This window comes from Vipera ursinii (assembly GCF_947247035.1).
Source record: "Vipera ursinii genome assembly, chromosome: 5".
In the NCBI taxonomy this organism is placed as follows: Eukaryota; Metazoa; Chordata; class Lepidosauria; order Squamata; family Viperidae; genus Vipera; species Vipera ursinii.
Window position 1 is genome coordinate 5,218,657 of NC_139518.1, and position 20,320 is coordinate 5,238,976.

The 20,320-nt window shown below is 41.2% G+C and overlaps 1 protein-coding gene and 1 long non-coding RNA gene across 2 annotated transcripts in view; one reads left to right on the forward strand and one right to left on the reverse strand.

The window, feature by feature from the left end:
* Nucleotides 1–20,320, forward strand: part of LOC310641216 — a 145,552-nt gene that overhangs the window by 19,079 nt on the left and 106,153 nt on the right. The gene's annotated exons all lie outside the window — the stretch shown is intronic.
* Nucleotides 578–19,582, reverse strand: LOC310641624 (cytochrome P450 2C3-like; the record flags this gene model as incomplete). Its single annotated transcript, XM_083364860.1, has 7 exons — nt 578–624; nt 987–1,097; nt 8,148–8,289; nt 10,766–10,953; nt 11,966–12,107; nt 15,306–15,482; nt 19,520–19,582. 7 exons carry the CDS (start codon nt 19,580–19,582, stop codon nt 578–580), a joined length of 870 nt encoding a protein of 289 aa, XP_083220986.1.

A 20,320-nucleotide genomic window follows, 5' to 3' on the forward strand; every position in this document is an offset into this window, starting at 1 on the left:
GGGGGGTATAGGGAGGGGGAAGGGGGGTTTTTTAAAGGAAAACTGTATTTTAAAACTTTTCAATAAAAAAAAAGATTAGCATATTTGAAAATGGATCCACTGAGGGAGGAATCAGTGTTGGTATTTGAATGTCATATAGTTGTCCCACAAATTACATTGTTATCCCACAGGTTATTCTCAGGTTTGGACCTTTCATTTAGTGATTGTGTGAAGTTCTGACAGTGCCGAATGAATGGTACGTATTATGGGTTATTGAAGTTAAAGCTCATGCAGTGTCCTGTTTTCACACAATTGTTATTTCCAACATTTCCTGCAAGCTTCCCACAAGTAAATCAATGGGGAAGCTGGCAGGAAACCACAGTCACAAATTTATATGACGTGGTTATGAGAAATCACATTTCACAACTGTGTCAAACTGTGACCTCAATTCCCAAGGAATACTATGTTCATTTTGCTTCATATGATGGTTAATGTGAGATTCCTTAATGAGACTAAAAAAAGATTGTAATCTTTTATTTATTTTTCTGAGCTTTGGCTGAGGGAGGAAGAGGCCAGGGAAATAGACAATGGAATTATGTCAGGTTTTCGGCGGGAAGACTTTGGAGGATGGAGTTGGCTGGAATCCTGAAAGGAGAGGGGAGATGGCAGAGGCAAAGTGATCCAGGCAAGAGGCCGAGCCAGTAACCAGAGGGGGTGCCAAATTTATATATAGGCTGTTAAACTGAATAGCAACCCAGTACCCAGTTTTAACTTTAAAAAAAAATCTGTCAGGCCAATTCAACAATTAACCTTAATGAGAGCAATTGTTTTAAACTGTGATCTTTTCAATACTGGTGTGACAAAGCCTTGAAACAGAAAAAGACAGTAAAATATAGAACTCAATAAACATTTTGTCATTTTTTCCTTCTATGGCATTCTGGAGCGAGGAACAGCACAGATCTTATAAGGAGAGGGATGCAGAATCACTGTTTTTTTTGGTTTTTCACTGAGTTTCTTCACTCCTTCTGGGGGTTGCAACCTAAATGCCCTCAGTAGGCTGGTGAACATAATGAAGATGTCAATCCTTGCAAAGAGTTCTCCCAAGCAGCTCCGAGCACCTACAGTGAAAATAAAATAAAAACACAAAAACAGTAGTGGCAACGTTTACTGCCTATTCCAGGGATCGGCAACCTGATACAGTGAAAGAGCCACTCAGAACTGGTTCCCTCACAAAAGAAAAAACTGGGAGCCACAAAATGCATGTGTGTATGCGCAGAACAAGGGGCTTGATTGAAGAGTGGAGCCTAAGGCAAGACATGCACCGGCCCTGCCCCATCCACCTCTGGTATGGAAGGCTCTCCCCCCGCTCTGCGCTCTCCCTCTCTGGGACTTTCTTCTTTCCGCCTTTTGGCGCGAAGGTTCTGAGGGAGTGGAGGAGGAGGCCGACAGGGAGAAGGAGCTGCTGCGGCAAATCTTCCAAGGCTTTGTGAAAGAGGGAGGCGGTGGTGGGATTAAAATAAAACGGGTGGGGGAAGTTGAGGAAACCCAGCAGACACCCACATCAGAGAGCAAGCAAGAAAGGCAAGATTGGGGAGAGGAAGAAAACTTTTGGGGCTTGCCCAGCAGGCAGCTGCTCTTCGCTGTTAGAAATCATCACAGCAGGAGTGGAGAGAAGCAGGGGAGTGCCTCTCTCCCCAGTCTACCAAGCAAATAAAAGAAAAGTTGAATGCAGCTGCTGGCAGGCAGGGACCATGAGGAGCAGCCAGGATTGGAGGAGCAGAAGTCAACACTGCCAAAGAGGAGGAAGGAAAGGAAAAATGGGGATCTTTAAATAGTCATGTTCACTTTCCCCCCCCTTTTTTTCTATTTTTTGCAACAACCGGTTGCAGATATCCACATGTGTATGCTTGTCAGGTTTGGAAGCCTCCGTTTAAGTCTGTGCGTGTGCACAGACATAGGCTGACTCCTCCTTGTCTCCTGCCCTTGCTGCCTCTGTGTGTCTCTCTGTGCCACTCAAAGCCATCCTGCAGTGGTTTCAATCAGTCCCAATCGGCCCCTTCATTGATAAGCATCCCCATGGAAGTCAATGGAGGTCCGTGGTGCCTCAAAAGGCCAGCCGTGGTGCCTCCAAGTCTGTTGGTTTTATTGGCGAGCCACTGCCTCCTGCAGCTCCACATTGCCTTCTTCAACTCTGAACCATGGCCCACAAGGATTCCTCTCCTCACAGCTGCCACGCTGGTTCATCTCTCACCCTGTTGGTGCTGTGAGCTGCAAGCTGCGGGGATGCCTCACTCTGGCGGCCTTGGAGGCCTGCCTCCGCTGGCTCCTCTGTGTCTGGCTGTGCCGATGATGTTGGAGCTTCACCGAGCTGCTTAGCGACTCTGGTGGCATCCTGGAGCTGGCCCGGCGTCAGCCAATGGGCCGTGGTCCATACAGTCCACTCATCGGGCCACCCGGCTTCCTGGCAGCACATCCTGCAGGGGAGGTCTGCTAGGGAGGCAGTGGTCCGGCATTGTTTTCCCCCTGTGTGTGTGTGTGTGTGTGTGTTGGACAAGCAGGGAACGGCTGGTAGAGGTAGCGGCAGTCCAGCATTGTTTCCCCCCCTCGTGCGTGTATGTGTCAGACCCGCAGGGAATGGCTCGTAGAGGCGACGGCAGTCCAGTGTTTGTGTCTCTCTATGTGTTGAGCCCCGTGGTCCCAACACACACACAGCAGGGGGGGAATGCTGAACCGCCACCTCCCTACCAGCCATTCCCTGTGGGTCTGACACACACACACACACACAGTGTTGTGATTCAGGGTCAGCCTGTGGGTTCGGCAGTTGGGTCGGACGAATCAGAGGAGGAGGGGGGTCTTGAAGACCTTGCTGAGGGGGTTGAAGATATTGCTGATGATAGCCCTAAGGCAGGCCCCTCCCACTTGGTCACCATGGAGACCCAGCTGTGTGAGCCTGACAGTGTGGATGAAGATGACCCACAGCTGGCCCTGTTCAAGGACGCCCGACGCAGGAGACAGTCAAGTAGGAGTAAACAGAGGAAGGCTGTGGGGCTTCTCAGAAGGAGGCAGAGAGAGGCCACGCCCTGAACTCTTTATAAAGGGAATGTTTGGGGAGGGCTGGTTTGCTGAAAGCAACCGCTCAGATAGTGTTTCAAAGCTCCTGTATCTTGGTACGTGTCTTGTTTGTTTTTTGTAGTAATAAATTTGGCAGACGTCATTCCAGCCTCTTGCCGTTTATAAAGGGGTTGCCTTTTCTGCAGGGCCAGTAGCAGGCTGGTACAGAACACACACACACATGGGGGGGAAACAACCTGGACTGCCGCCACCTCTACCAGCCATTCCCTGTGGGTCTGACACACGCACGCACGAGTAGGAGAAACAACGCCGGACCCCACCGTTCAGTTTTCTCCAGCTGGGGGACCCTTAAAAGGGTTGGAAGTCACTGTAGGGGCGATGAGCAAGGAGAGGACCACTGCTTGATTGTGGAAGAGTGGCAGCCCTTCTGCTTGATCTGGGGCAGTTCTTCAAACTGACGGGGAAAAGATCAGCCATAGCAATATGGCCTGTCACTCAGCTGCTGACAGCCGAAGTCAAACTTACTAGCAAGCACACTGAAAGCAACACAGATGAAGCTGGGTGAGATTTTATCTTTTCTCTACCCTAAGTACTTTCCTGTAAAAGCTCCTTGAAGTACTATACCCCTGTGAGGAGAGAGAGAAGGGAATTTCTACCCCACCCTCCAAGAATAGCGGTGTCTGACTACCCAGGGGAAGTAAGCATCAAAAAGAACAATTTTAATCAAATTGGATTTATATGCCTTTGAAACTTGGGGACCTTAAAGTGTCCTATTCTTACTGGAAATTCTTGTTATTATCTGCAAAAAAAAATAATTAGAAAAGAACCCAGAAAAATTAGGGATTTAAAAAACCTTAAATGGTACTAGTGACATCTTGTGGTGAAGCTTGGTATGGCAATTTGTTATTTCCTAAAAAGAGACTTCCCTTCATGGATTACTGCCCTGTGGTGAAGGGGCTTCCATAATTCAATAAAGCTGTGAGCTATGCCGTGCAGGGCCACCCAAGACGGACAGGTCATAGTAGAGAGTTCTGACAAAACGTGATCCACTGGAGAAGGAAATGGCAACCCACTCCAATATTTTTGCCATGAAAACCCCATGGACAGTACCAAAAGGCAAAAAGATATGATGCTAGAAGATCAGCCCCTCAGGTAGGAAGGCGTCCAATACTGGGGAAGAGCAGAGGGCTAGTACTAGTAACGCCAGAAAGAATGAAGCAACTGGGCCAAAGCCGAAAGACGCTCAGCTGTGGATGTGTCTAGTGATGAAAGGAAAGTCTGATGCTGTAAAGATTTTTTCTCCATAGGAACCTGGAATGAATATCCATGAATCAAGGAAAGCTGGACGTGGTCAAACAAGAGATGACAAGACTGAACATCGACATCCTAGGAATCAGTGAACTAAAATAGACAGGAATGGGTGAATTTAATTCAGATGACCATCAGGTATACTACTGTGAATCCCACAGAAGAAATGGAGTAGCCTTCATAGTAAATAAAAGAGTAGGAAAAGCAATACTGGGATACAATCCCCAAAATGACAGAAAGATCTCAGTTCAAATCCAAGGCAAACCATTCAATATCACAGTAGTCCAAGTCTATGCCCAACCACCACTGCTGAAGAGAATGAAATTGACCATTTTATGAAGCCCTACAGCACCTTATAGAACTAACACCAAAAAATGATGTCCTTATCATCATGGGGGATTGGAATGCTAAAGTAGCAAGCCAAAAGATAACTGGAATAACAGGCACGTTTGGCCTTGGAGTACAAAATGAAGCAGGGCACAGGCTGATAGAATTTTGTCAAGAAAATATGATGATGATAGCAAACACTCTTTTCCAACAACCCAAGAGACCGCTCTACATATGGACATCACCAGATGGTCAACACAAAAATCAGATTGACTATGTGCTCTGCAGCTAAAGATGGAGAAACTATACAGTCAGTAAAAACAAGACCAGGAGCTGACTGTGGCTCAGACCACGAGCTTCTCATTGCAAAATTTAGGCTTAAACTGAAGAAAGTAGGGAAAAGTACTAGGCCACTCAGGTGTGAACTAAATCATATGCCTGACGAATATACAGTAGAAGTGACAAATAGATTTAAGGAATTAGATCTGATAGACAGAGTGCCTGAAGAATTATGGATGGAGGTTCGCAACATTGTACATCAGGTAGCAACCAAAACCATCCCAAAGAAAAAGAAATACAAGAAAGTGAAATGGTTGTCTGAGGAAGCTTTGCAAATAGCTGAGGAAAGGAGGGAAGCGAAAGGCAAAGAAGAAAAAGAAAGATACAACCAATTGAATGCAGAATTCCAGAGAATAGCTATAAGAGATAAGAATGCGTTCTTAAATGAACAGTGCAAAGAAATAGAAGAAAACAATAGAATAGGGAGGACCAGAGATCTCTTCAAGAAAATTAGAGAGATGAAGGGAACATTTCATGCAAAAATGGGCATGATAAAGGACCAAAATGTCAGGAACCTAACAGAGGCAGAGGCTAAAGCATTTGATTGTGTGGATCACAACAAATTTTGACAAGTCCTTAAAGAGATGGGACTACCAGACCATCTTATTTGTCTCTTGAGAAACCTATGTATGGGTTAAGAAGCAACAATGAGAACTGGACACGGAACCACTGATTGGTTCAAAATTGGGAAAGGAGTCCGGCAAGGCTGTATACTGTCACCCTGCCTGTTTAACGTATATGCAGAGCACATCATGAGAAAGGCAGGGCTAGATGAATCAAAAGTTGGATTTAAGATTGCCGGGAGAAATATCAACAACCTAAGATATGCAGATGATACCACTCTAATGGCAGAAAGTGAAGAGGAACTAAAGAGCCTCTTGTTGCGAGTGAAGAATGAGAGTGCAAAATTTGGGTTGAAACTTAACATTAAGAAAACCAAGATCATGGCATCCAGCCCTCTCAATTCCTGGCAAATACGTAGATGGGGAAGAAATGGAGGTAGTGACAGATTTTATTTTCCTGGGCTCCAAGATCACTGCAGATGGAGACTGTAGTCAAGAAATTAAAAGATGCTTGCTCCTCGGGAGGAAAGCCATGACAAATCTAGACAGCACACTAAAAAGCAGAGACATCACCCTGTCAACAAAAGTGCATATAGTCAAGGCCATGGTCTTCCCAGTTGCAATGTGAAAGTTGGACCATAAAAAAGGCTGAGCGCCAAAGAATTGAGGAATTTGAACTGTGGTGCTGGAGAAGACTCCTGCAAGTCCCTTGGACTGCAAGGCGATCAAACTGGTTAGTCCTAGAGGAGATCAACCCTGACTGCTCTTTAGAACGCCAGATCCTGAAGTTAAAACTCAAATACTTTGGCCACCTAATGAGAAGGAAGGACTCACTGGAGAAGAGCCTAATGCTGGGAAAGGTTGAGGGCAAGAGAAGAAGGGGATGACAGAGAATGAGGTGGCTTGATGGAGTCACTGAAGGATCCCATCTTATATGTGTGATTTGATCTGCTTCCTCTAATTCTTTCTCAAGTCTTTCCTCTGACTCAACCCATTGTCCTCTTCTAAATCATTATCTTTGGATATCAGATACCACCAGCCCTTGATTCAGGATGGTGAGGTCTGATAGTGGTGACTGAGGTACATCAGATGCTCCTTCCCCAACCGTAGTAAATATACAAGGAAGCCCTCATTCCTGATCAACTTACCTTTTTCTCTCTTTTCTTCAAGCTGGGACCATTTTTTAAACAAAAATAGAGAGGAAGCATACAGTCCCAGGCCACTGCATAATGATCCTTTGGACCCTTTATGGATGTATTTCTGCTCTTTTTTAACCCTGCCTCTTTTTTAACCCTGGGTGAGGGTGGAGGATCCATAAGATAAGGAGTACTGGGGCCTCATTCCTTGGAGGGCCTCTCTGGGACTTTTGTCTCATCTTAGGAAAAATAAGAATTACTAACCTCAAGATTTGACCACACAACTCACTGACTGGAGCTAATATAGCTGTGTGCATTCTTGAGGTTTACTTAGGTTAATCAAACACCAGGAGAATTGCATCACTAAATGTTTCTTTCGGTTTTCATGCTACGCTGTTCTCCCCTTCCCCATTGATCCAGTTATGTATAGTAGAAAAGAAGCTTCTTAATTTTCCTTCCCCCAAATCCCCAGTAGATATAGACCAGAGCTTTTCAACCAGTGGTACGGGTACCACCTGTGGTACATTGTGGTACACGACCATTCTAGAAAAGTAGTGGGGGAGGGGAATGAGCTGCACCGGTGGCAGCACCACACAAGCCTGAGTGAGAGATGGTTGGAGCTGCAGGGCTGTCAGGGCTCAGCGGAAGAACCAGAATCAGCATTACTTCGGGGCTGTCAGGGCTCAGCGGAAGCACCAGGATCAGCGCTTCTTCTGGGCTGTTAAGGTTCAGTGGAAGTGCCAGGATCAGCACCAGGCTCCAGCTGGAGCTCGACACTGATCCTGGTGCTTCTGGTAAGCCCAGAAGAAGTGCCGATCAGGTGGAATGTTGCAGCATCTCCAGGGTCCTGTGATTTACATTCAGATGCTTGGCAACTGATTCATATTTATGACGGTCACAGTGTTGGAGGGTCATGTGAAGTGACCAAACCCTGCTGCAACCACCCAGAAGACAGGGGGAATAAAAACCAAACACCCGCCACCCCACCCCTGCTTCCAATCCTCAACAGAAGTGCTCACAACAATGAAAACCTCAGACAGGAAGAAGAGTGCCGCCAGGCGGGCAGGCAGGTGTCTTGCTTGGCTGTGGCTTGCGGGGCACTTTTTTCAGTGCCATTATAATTTCGAACAGTCACTAAGTGAACTATTGTAAGTCAAGAACTACCTGTACTTCATAACTTTTTTCCTTTTTTTTTTGGTCATCAAGTTTTTGACATTTTGCTAGGAGACTGGTGGTACTCGGATGTTGCCATATCCTAAAAGTGGCACAATGGGTGAAAAGGTTGAAAAGCCCTGATATAGACTAAATGTTATTTTGCCCTTTAATCTGCGCACTTTCAAATGCAATCTCTTTCCTTACAAGCAAAAGAAACCTAAACATCATTTTTTTCTTTTTATGAAAGAGAAAGAAACCTACATATTACCTGCTCCAAATGGCATAAATGCTTCTTTAGTGACAAAATGTCCTTCTTTGTCCAGAAAATGGTTGGGGTTGAATTTTTCAGGCGTCTCCCATTGTTCAGGATCAAGGAGACAAGAACGCAGGTCTGGTAATATCATAGCTCCCTAAAATGAAGAAAGAGAGAAATGGAAGCATCTAGACCAGGGGGCCCCAACCTTTGGGGCACTAGGGACTGGTTCTGCGGAGAGAGGTTTTTCCATGGACCGGAGGGGTGCGGTGGGGTTTTGCATGCTGCCTGCATCCCGCGGATGGGGCTTTGCTTTTTTGAGCGGCCCTGTTTCTGGCATGCCGTGGACTGGTGCTGGTCCATGGACCAGGGTTGGGGACCCCTGAACTAGACCATCTCATTTGTTTTTGGATATTCTATTTGTTTTCCTTGCACGTTTCAGGTATATATTTAGGTATATTCAGGTAGTCAGTTTTTTGTAGTGGTTAAGGTGCTAGCCTGGAAAAACCAGGAGACTATGAGTTCTAGTCCCAGTTTAGGCAAGAAAGCTGGCTGGATGACCCTGTATCAACCCAAACCATCTCACAGGGTTGTTGTTGTGGAAAAAACAGGAGGAAAGAATATTAGGTATGTTTGTTGCCTTGAGTTACTTATAATAAAGGTGGGATAAAAATCCAACCTAATATTAATAAAATACTTCAAGCACTACCTGTGCTTAATCTGCAGGCTACTTCTGCAACCTCCCTTTTATTTCTTAATTTGTAGCCTGCATTTATTATTTTTAGAAATAACTAATCTGTCTTTTTGCTTTGACTCCCATCTCTTCTCTTCATGGAAGCAGCTGAGAGGCAAATGGGGACTATGAACAAGCCAGGTTATCCTTCATTGTGATGATTCGTTTCTGAAAGTCTTGTGTGGTAGTGCTAATTTTCCCAATGAAAGCCACTAATGCAAAGTCTACTTGAGTTACAGCCTAGAGAGAAGCCCAGCGTATAGCAAATACAAGGGGTCATTTATGCATACATGTCAAAAGAAAAGTGAGCCAACAGAGTTGTAGAAGCAGGAAGCATTGATGGTTTGATACTCACAACAGTGAAAGAAGTGAGCAAACAGCAAGCAGACAGCATAAGTTTAAAAAGTAATCCTCATTCACACCTAGACATCAGCTAGGAATAATAATCAGAAGGGGAAACCGAGGCCCAGACAATGATTTCCACCATGAATGCTGCTCTATATTACCAAGAGGGATGTGAATCACTAAATCATGTATATGAAAAAAACTGCAAAGAAGAAAAATTAAGCATTTAATAAAAATAAGCATTAGAGGACAGACTGCTTAAAAACATTCTTAAGGCAGGGGTGCCAAACTGCCAGCTTGTGGGCCGGACATGTCATCTGGAAGCTGTGCCCACCCCATTGCCAGCAATGGCGAAAATGGTGATCCATTGTGCGACATCACGTGACATCGCGAGTTTGACATGTCTGCCTTAAGGTCTCTTCCTAGCCTAAATAGCAACTGTTCACTATAAAAGATCAGCAGAAAGGCAGGTAAGTGTGGTATGTTTGTCTATGAAAATAAAGCAGCCTGAAGTAGCCTAAAACAGGCAGAATGATATTCTCCAGTGGTAGGGCTCACAAGGTGTAAGTTGGAGAACAGTAGAAGGATGTGTAGTAGTAATGGGGGAGAGTGGAGTAGTGAGTAGTGAGTGCTGGCCTTTGAGTGTTTGTGTGTTTGTTGCCTAGGTCTTATTTTGTTGGGTTGACTCATTTCTGTTATGGAGTCCACTGAGTTGGGTATACTTAAAAGAACCAAGATAATAAGGCATCAGAACTTCTCAGGTGAGCTACTGGAAGAAAGTTTTGGGTTGGAAGTTGGCCTAGTGTGATAAGCCGGAAGTCTGACAAAACCAGCATTCATACATTCTTCCTTGAAAGACATGCTTAGCATAGCAGCAAGTGGATCACTTTGATTTAAACACTGCATCCCAACAAAGTTTTAGTGAAGAGTGGAAGTTGAACAGGGCATCCATATAGAAATCCAGCTCTTAAAAGAAAATTAGGGGGCTGGAGGCTAAAATGTATTATGTATGATGAACAGTGGCAGAACTGGGTGTGTCTAGTCCAGGAGTAGGCAACTTGGCTCTTTCATGACACGTGGACTTCAACTCCCAGAATTCCTGAGCCAGCATGGCTCAGTATCTCCATTTCTCCTCAGCATGGCTGGCTCAGGAATTCTGGGAGTTGAAGTCCACAAGTCATAAAAGAGCCAAGGTTGCCTATCCCTGGTCTAGTCTAACAAAGAGAAGGACTAGATACGACATGATAGCAGTCTTTCAATATTTGAGAGACTGTCAACCTCTTCTTCTAAGCATCCAATGGCAGGACAAGAAACTTATCAAAGAGAGATTCAACCAAGAACTAAGAAATGTCCTGACAGTGAGAACAATTGATTGGTGAATATTGTTTTCACTGGTGATTGTGGGTGATCCATCAGATTTTTAAGAAGAGATTGGATAGTCATTTGTCCGGAATGATATAGGGTCACATGCCCGAGGAGGGGAATTGGAACAGAAGACCTCTAATGTCCCTTCCAACTCTGTTATTCTGCACTTGGAATTCAGAAAGATTCACACCTTGGGAATGAGAAATCCATTGAGGTAAACATCCTTCACACATCTTCTTGGTAGTCCAAAGAATGTGATGTATTTGCTTCGTATAATCTCATGAATCACAGCATTGGTGTAGGGCAGATTCTTCCGATCTCCATAACAGATGGAATGAGATGGATCCAAAACTGTTTCTATTTCCTTGAAGACCTTGTCTGAGAAAAAGGGTAAAGTAACTTTTATTGAACTTATAAATTATCTCAGAAAATAAGTAAGATGAATGTGGAGAGATACTTTTCCACCTGAATTATTTCATCTGGCTGCCCTTAAAGAGATTTTGAATAGTAAGTCAGCTGGAGGGTGCTAACATCGGATGTTCTTGCTTTGACAATATATGAAGCTGCAATCATTTTCTCGTTAACCTGTATGTTACTTTGAGAATTAGAATTAGATGATGCTGGGAGTGGGGAGAGGAAGAATGTGTGTGTGGATTAGTTAGACATAACAAGATTGCAGTAGAGTATTCTTCAAGGTTGTTTGAAATAAGAGATGATAAGGAATGGCAGGTTAGAAATCTAAAGTGAAGGTTTGCATTTTAAAATAAGTGGAGAATGTGATCTATGATGGTCAATAGGAGGAGGGAATTGTCCTTTGATACTGTGTGTTCAGGGGAGGAGGGGAATTCAGATTTTGGCTTCCACCATGTATGTGCCAATGTCATTTTATTTGAATAAAGGATCTTTAAGGTAAACAATCCCTCAAAGTTCTTTGAAAAGTAACATCTGCCGGAACCATGACAGGGAGTCAAGCTATTCTCCAAAGCACCTGAAGGTAGGACAAGAAGCAGTGGATGGAAACTAATCTAGGAGAGAAGCAACCCAGAACTAAGGAGAAATTTCCTGACAGTTAGAACAATTCATCAATGGAACAACTTGCCTCTAGAACTTGTGAAGGCTCCAACACTGTAAGTTTTCAAGAAGAGATTGGACAACCGTTTGTCTGAAATGGCATAGGATTTCCTGCCTGAGCAAGGGATAGACTAGAAGACCTCCAATGTCCCTTCCAACACTTATTCTGAGAAGGCAACCATTTCTCGAGGTTGAATAGAACCCTGAAATTGGAGAAGGAACTATCTATACACCCTGGAATATACATATATTATTATTCTGTCTAACGTGACATTGTAGAGGAATTGCACTTCCCACTAAATTTCTACTTTATTGTCACCTTGGATATCTGGATGAGTTGCCATTAGCAGCAATGCCCATTGCAGAACACTACTAGTTGTGTCTGTCCCAGCAAAAAATATGTCACCAAGGAAATGAGCCAAGTTGTCTTCATCATAGGTAGAATTTGGATCATCCTTGCTCTAAAGGTAACAGAGAGAAAAGTGAAATGTCATTTTCACGTTATTATTATTATTATTATTATTATTATTATTATTATTATTATTATTATTAAACTTTTATTCATGAAACATGAAACTCAGTCAATTGAATACTCAAAATTGACTGGCACTAAAGGTTGACACGGGTTGCTGACAGCATCCTAGGTATCAACCAGGTATCTCCTTAAAATGTAAGATGTTCCGAGTAGCTCAGTTTTTTGTAGCTTTGCTGGAGTTATTGTAGGAAGCTGCAATTTCTTGATGTATTTTGCAAAGTTTTTGGACATAGTTCCCAGTGCCCCGATGACAGTGCAGTTTCAATGGCCAGGTCGTGGTATTTTGTAATTTTTTCCAGTTCTTTTTCTTTGACTCTGGCATCTCCTGGTACAGCGATATCAATCAACTGTACGCTTTGGTTCTCTACAACTGTGATATCTGGTGTTTTGTGTTCCAAATGGCAATCTGTCTGTATTCAGAAGTCCCACAAGATCTTCACCCTCTCATTCTCGACAACTTTTTCCACCCCATGTTCCCACGACTTTTTGGACACAGGCAAGTCGTATTTTTTACACAATGCCCAGTGGATTAGTTTAACAACTCGGTCATGTCTAGCTTTGTAATCAGTTTGTGCGATTTTGCTGCACTCACATATTAAATATGAAACAGTTTCAACTTTGTCGTTGCAAAGTCAGCAATTTGGATTGTCAGTAGATTTTTGTATCTTTGTTTTCATGGCATTAGCTTGTAGTGCTTGTTCTTGAGCAGCCAGTATTAAGCCATTTCTTGATGGTTCCCCATCTTAAGCCATGCCCATGTCAACTTGTTATCACATTTTCCTTCAATGTTTTTCAAATGTTGTCCATGGAAAGCTTTGGTTTTCCATCTATTTAATCTATCATCCAGCCATTTTTCCTTATATTCTGCCTTGGTTTCTGTTATTTTGAAAATGCTCTCTGTTTTCACAGCCTGCAGCAATTTTTCTGTACTTTGATTCACATAGTTATTCAAACTTCGTTTTTCTTCTTCTACAGTTTGGTGGATTTGCAGTAGCCCTCTGCTGCCTATTCTTCGTGGCAGTTACAATCTGTCAATGTCACTTTGTGGATGTAGAGCATGCTGCATGTTCAATAGTTTACGCGTTTTCTGGTCTAGGTGTTGCAATTTGGCCAATGTCCAGTTGATAATTCCAGCTGGGTAGCGTATCACTGGAACTCTCCATGTATTAATGGCTTTAATTATATTTCCACCATTCAGCTTTGATTTTAGTATTTTGCAGACTCTTCTGATGTATTCCTTTTGTGTTGATTCTTTGACTTTTCCATTCAAGATGTTATCTGCTTCCAAAATGCCTAGGTATTTGTAACCATCATCCTTTGCTAGTGCTTTCATAATACTTCCATTTCCTAGTTCTGTTCCTTCTATTTTTCCCATTTTCCTCATTGCATGGATAATATAGCACATTTTCTATGTCCAAAGTCCATTCTGATGACGCTGCAAAACAGTTGAACTGCATTGAGTATTGATTCAAGTTCAATGTGGCTTTTCGTATACAGTTTTAAGTCATCCATGTATAGTAGATGGTTTATGTAGATGTGGTATCCCAGTTTTGTGTTTCTTAATAATATTATCAATGGAATTAATGCAATGTTGAACAGTAGTGGTGAAAGTGAGTCCCCTTGGAAGATTCCTCGTCTGATGTTGATTTCACCAATGTTGTCCCCATTTGCTGTTAGAACTGTTTTCCATTTTTGCATATTTGCTTTCAAAAATGTACAGACGTTTTTGCTAATTCCAAAGTTTTCCAAACATGCATTAATCCAACTGTGGGATAATGAGTCAAATGCTTTCTTGTAATCAATGCACGCCATATTTACATTTGTTTTAATTTGTTTTGCATTTTTAAGTATCATTTTGTCAATGAACAGCTGATCTTTTGTTCCTCTTGATTTTTTATAATTTCCTTTTTGTTCTGCTGGATACAAGTTGTTTTCCATCAGATGATAGAATAATGAATTTGCCGATATTCTTGTAAAAAGTTTGAACGTTGTTGGCAGATAAGTAATTGGGCGGTAGTTGCTTGGTTCTGTGCTCTTTTCAGGGTCTTTCATTATCAAGTATGTTCGACCAGCCGTTAACCATTCTTCACTTGTGGCATTTTGAAGCATTTTATCAAACTGAGTGGCCATGTGGTGATGGAGAATGGTGAGGTGTTTCAACCAGTATCCATGCAGCTCATCCAGGCCAGGTACACTCCAGTTCTTGACCTTCTTTACTTCTTTTGCAACCATATCAGTGGTTATTACAATACTCTCCATTTTGTTTTGTGTTGCTTGTTTTTGGATATCTTTGATCCAGGAGGCAGTTTTATTATGTTCCACTAGGTTTTCCCACAGTTTTTTCCAAAATTTTAAAGTTTTTTTCTTTCATGGTAGAACAGTAGTTTGGACTTTATTTTCATGAGGTGAGCGATAGAAGAGGTGCTGGTTTCTTCTGAACTGGACGTTTTCACAATATTGTTTTATTCATCCTCCATATCTTTCAATTTTCTTTGCTGTTGCTATTACACACTATTTTAGGTTTTCCATGATTTCTGTTATTGTTTTTTCCTCCAGGTTATATTTTTTTGTATAAACTATTTTTCATCTTTTCATTCTTTAGTGAGACTTCTCCTGGACTGTTCGGAGAGACTGCCATCTCTCCTAAGTCCCTGGGATTTTCTTCCTTTATTCCACCCCTTCAGGGTGGGTTCTGGCCCCTTAGGGTCCCCAACAAAAAGAAATTTCAGCTGAAGGATTTGGCATTTCAAATCTTCCAGCTGTTTCGCTGAAGAACAGGAACCGGAAGCCTATTATTATTATTATTATTATTATTATTATTATTATTATTATTATTATTATTATTATTATTATTATTATTGTTATTATTATTATTATTATTATTATTATTCCAAAAGAGGTGTTGCACTGAACTAAGCCAGACATTCTTTAATAAAAGGAAATCACAATCTCAGATGCCCTTGCCCTGAATGTACTGCTGCTGTTTTTTATTTTTCGTTATATGATTCAGCAGGGGCTCAGCTACTTTTCTCCTCTGCCCTCCCCTTTCTTAACTCACAGATTGTAGCTCTTCCCAGCAGCCTCTGGTCAGTTGAAATGCAAGTTGAGGACTACCTGTACTTACTTTCTCCATTTGAAGCAAATAATAATCAATGAAATCTTGTGGTTCATGCCGGTTTTGGTATTCTTTATGATGTGTGATCTCCTTCTTTATAATAGCAAGCATATTCTCCCCAGCAGACAAGGCTTTATGTTGAGGCCCTGGGAGATAGTGCATGATAAATGGAAAAATTTCATATACCTATAAAAAAGAAAAAAATGAATCCTGTTACAAGACAGCAGGACACATGAACCATAAATCAATTTCTATAAATTACAATTTCAGCCTCATGATCTGTCACCATATCTGATATTGAACAAATTTCTTTGATTCTAACTGCACGAAATTTTGACTATAGGAAGAAACAGACAATCCCTGATGGACATATATTCAGTTGCTTGATTTTTAACAAAAGTCAACAACTGAGTGCACAAAAGCGTAGAATTTCTAACCTAGGCTAGGTTTTTAAATACATAATGCCACCCAACAGTCTAATTTATATTCCCAAAATATTTGGGGAAGTAAAGTGCCTGCCACCTTGCAATATTATGTGCTGTCAGTGGTCCTCATGTGCATTCCAAATTATTCAACTTTAAGCTTAGTGATCAGATAGTTTTTACGGTATATTCCAATTTGGGAATGAAAAATAAAATAATTCAGTGAAATTACAATTGTGGTAATTCCCATGGCTCCATTGTTCTGGATAATTCTGCATCACTCAGAAAAGAAGTAGAGCAGTGACCACAATACTCACGATGTGGGAAAAGCTTGTTAAAAAATTTGAAATAATATCTATGGATTCCAGCAACTTCAGAAACTCCTTGTCTTCAGTGGAAAAACAATGTCCAAAAACTATAGCACAGATCACATTGCCCACAAAATGTGTAATGTACACTGAGGGGTCAAATGGCTGTCCTGATAACAGAAAACTTTCATTAATATTCACATTAATTCTGACTCTCTTGTTAGTAATAAAAGCAATTTGTCTTATAGAGCTTATTGAAAATAAATAATGCTAGGAGTAAAAAGTTAGTGAGCCTAAGTAATGTCCAGTAGAAAATCAAACAGATTGCATTTAGTAGAAGTTCAAACAGATTCCTGACAAAACTAACACAACCTTTTCTCCTGAAAGGTAGAGTAGGAACTAGAGGGACAGACATTCTGAACTTAATTCTCACTCTAATTCTCACTCTTAATTCTCATCTCTAGCAGAGATGAAATGTTAGAAGGTGTTGAAGTTATAGGAACCTTGTAGGGGTGGTGGTAACCATGCAATATTGGAATTCAACATTACACAAGCTCAAGCAATAGAGAAAAGTCAAACCAAAGTCTTGGACTTCAAGAGAGCTGATTTCAATAAATTTAGAACTTGAGGAGGATTCTATGGATGAGAATCCTCAAGGGGAAAACTGTTAGGGAATTGTTGTGCAGAGGTCTCCTTGTGCTACCAAAAAGTTGCACAGACAAGGAAGGGTACTGAGAGCAGTAAGAGTCACACAGTAACCACAAGAGTACACTGAGTTGTGAAAGCAAAAAATACTTTACTTTTGAGGTGGTGTAAAGAACAAAAATGCATGGTCAAAAATAAAACAGTCCAGGTCATACACAATAGTAACAGTCCAAGGAGTAATCCAAAATACAAAGTCTTCTTACCGATCCAGAGGTCAATACACAGTTGTACAGGTTTATCACAGTAGTAAACCAACAGTACAGCAAAACGGAGCAAAAACAGTAATAGTAGAGAGCACTGAATTCAGAGAGAGAGAAGCTACATTCCTAGCTTCCTCTTATATGGCCATGAGAACACTTACACACTCATTGGCCAATTAACATCTTAAAGTCACATTATCATGGTTAATATATTTTCAACCCAACATTGTAGGCTATCACCATATGCCTAACCCAAGAAGCTTGGAAAACTTTGAAAAGTGAGATTATAAAATCCCAATCTAGCCCAATTAAAATGAAGCAGAAAAATAAGAGATTTTAAAATAAACCAGCATGGCTGCAGAAAAAATTCTCTGATAAACTGAAAGACAAAAAAGACAAGTATAAACGGTGTATATAATTAAGGCAGAATATCAGCAAATAGCCCAGACTTGCACAGATGAAATCAGGAAAGCTAAGGCCCAAGTAAATGGAAAGAAGGTTGATGAACAGTGGGGAGAAAACTACTTAACATTTTTTTTGCATCCATCTTTATACAAAAAGAAAAATCCCCCACCAACCTATTAAAAATACTGTAAAATGTAGATTAGAAGTACGTCAAAATAAGCAAGAAAATGGTAAGAGAACACCTATCCACTCTAGATGAGTTCAAATCACCAGGACCAGATGGAACCAGAGGAATGCTGTGGATATAATTTACTTGGACTACAGTAAGGCATTTGATAAAGTTGACCACAAGCTACTACTACATAAGCTAGAAAAATGTGGGTTGGGCTGCTAGAAGGACAGAAGGTATCAAGTCTGGATCCAAAGATTCAAGGAATGGCCAAGCTTCTGACCCCTTTTATCTGTGAAAGTCCTTGCTTTGTTGATGCAGAAGTCTGGTAGCTAATTTTGTGTTTTTTTAAAGTCTGGTACCTGTTGATGGAATTTTCACTGAAACATTAAAAAGCAGGAACCTAAGGCTTGATTTGGCTGAGAACCACACTCAATGTGTAGCCCTTAGTGTAAGTACATCTACATGGTTGGGGGAGTATACACTAGGGTACCCCAAGGCTCTGTCTTAGGCCCAGTTCTCTTCAATATCTTCATCAATGACTTAGACAGGGGGATACAAGGGGAACTCATCAAATTTGCAGATGACACCAAGCTGTCAGAAGTAGCGCTTACTCCAGAAGATAGGCTCAAGATGCAGGAGGATCTTGAAAGATTTGAAACACTGGGCCCTATCTAACAAAATGGAATTCAATGTAGAGAAAAGTAAGGTTTTACATTTAAGCAAGAAAAACCAAATGCACAAGGATAGAATAGGTGGTACCTGGCTCTACAACTAAAACTACTAAACTACTAAAAGCTACTAAAAATGCCAATATCACTTGAGGTTATCAGATACCTGTCAAGTTTGCAATGTATGGGCTTTTCAAGTGGCTCTGAGGCATTGTTTACCTTAAAAGTCCTTTATTAGCCTAATACACTGGCAAATGCTTGCTCGAAGGAAACTGGAATCTGAAATCTCCGCCCCTTGCACAATATATTAAAACACAAATCTCCACCTTTCTAATTTTGTCATTAATCATATTCTCCAATTAATTTAAAGAATCTCTTTCCCTTTTGTTAGAAAACCCGCCAAGGCCGTATCTTCTTTAGTTAGAGAGATGGCCTTGAAAGTGCATTCCTACTCATCCCTCCTCCCAACCTTAAACTAATCTTCTAAAGCAATACACAAGTTTAACATATGAAATGGCTACTTCTTCACCTCTTGTCAAGCAATAACATTCGATGTTAGCAACATTGACAATACCTTTTTTATTTCCAAAGTCTTCCAAAACTCTCTCAACCTCAGCTTGTATTTGGGTTTCCAGGCCTTTTTTCCCCAGGCCTAACTTCCTCATGGTAACAACACTCTGCCGCCTTTGCTGTAACCACAAGTGACCATTTGAAAATACAATACCTGAATAATCAAAGATTAAAAGGAAAGAATAGCTCACACCAATACAAAAAAAATTGTTTTTGTTTTAGAAAATAGCTCTAATTTCTGTTCCAGTATTTAAGAATGCATAAGTGAGATCAGCGACATATAACTTTAATAAGTAAATAAATAAGAATTCAATCCCTGCCTACCTAGTTTTGACACTCAACTGCAGCATATACTTTGGAAAATGGAAATGGGGGAAAATAAGATCTCACTGTTAAAAAATGGAAAATTTGGATTCTTAATAACTTAGAAAATTTTGATTTATATAGAGAGGACAACACTAAAGAATTCCTTTTGATTATGCCAAAAATTTCCATGCCCTTTTGTCTTCATAGATGGGCTAGTACAATCCCCTATCCTAACTTTTTTCAGTTTGGAGGATTCAAGTTTTTCAGATTTCATAGAGTCATTATAATCAACTTTGATACCTTTTATAACCTAAAGGAACACCCAAAATTGGCCATATATTTTTCATGTTTCTCTTCAACTTCTGTAATATTCAATGTCTTTATCTAAAACCTGAGTGTAGATACATGGATTTGTAGAGGCTAACTCTGGAGAATATAGTGAATCCACAAAGTTGGACAAAACTTACCCCTTTTTTTGGTGATAGTCGAAATGAATGGTGTAACCGGGCGATCAACAAAGGCTTCTGCATGTTCAGTTAATGCTTCTTTCACTGTCTGGTATCCAGAGAAGACTATAATATAATAATTTCCACCCCACAGAGAATAAACGTTCCCATATTGCTTCGCCAGCTGCAATTGGTACAAAGTAGAAAAGATAAATCTTCCACATTATTATGCACAATTGCAGGTTAATATGCGACCTTCTCTTCCAGTTTCCTGTTTCTTGCCTTTTCATCTTCCTGTATTTTTCTTCCTCCAACTCAGTAAATTCCGTTACAGCCTTGTGAGGTACACAAGAAATGTACATGTTGTAATTTTCCATTTTTGCTTAAAGGAATAGGCATATAGAGGTAGTTAGCTAAGGTATTTTTTAGGAAAGGAAATGTAGTAAGCTGAAGGAATAGAGAGGAACTAGCAGTTTGAAAGCATGTAAAAATGCAAGTAGAAAAATAGGGACCACTACGGTGGGAAGGTAACAGTGTTCCGTGCGCCTTTGGCGTCTAGTCATGCTGGCCAGATGACCACGGAGATGTCCTCGGACAAGTGAAAGTCCTCGGCTTTGAGACAGACATGAGCACAGGCCCCTAGAGTTGGAAACGACTAGCACGCATGTGTGTGTGGGAACCTTTACATTTACCTTTTATATACACTGACTCAAAGCATATTTTTAGAATAGTGCACACTATTGTCGAATAGCATATAGATTATGAATATTGTTCAATTAATATAAGGTTTATTCTTTATAAAAATTGCCTAGAGTTAGTACT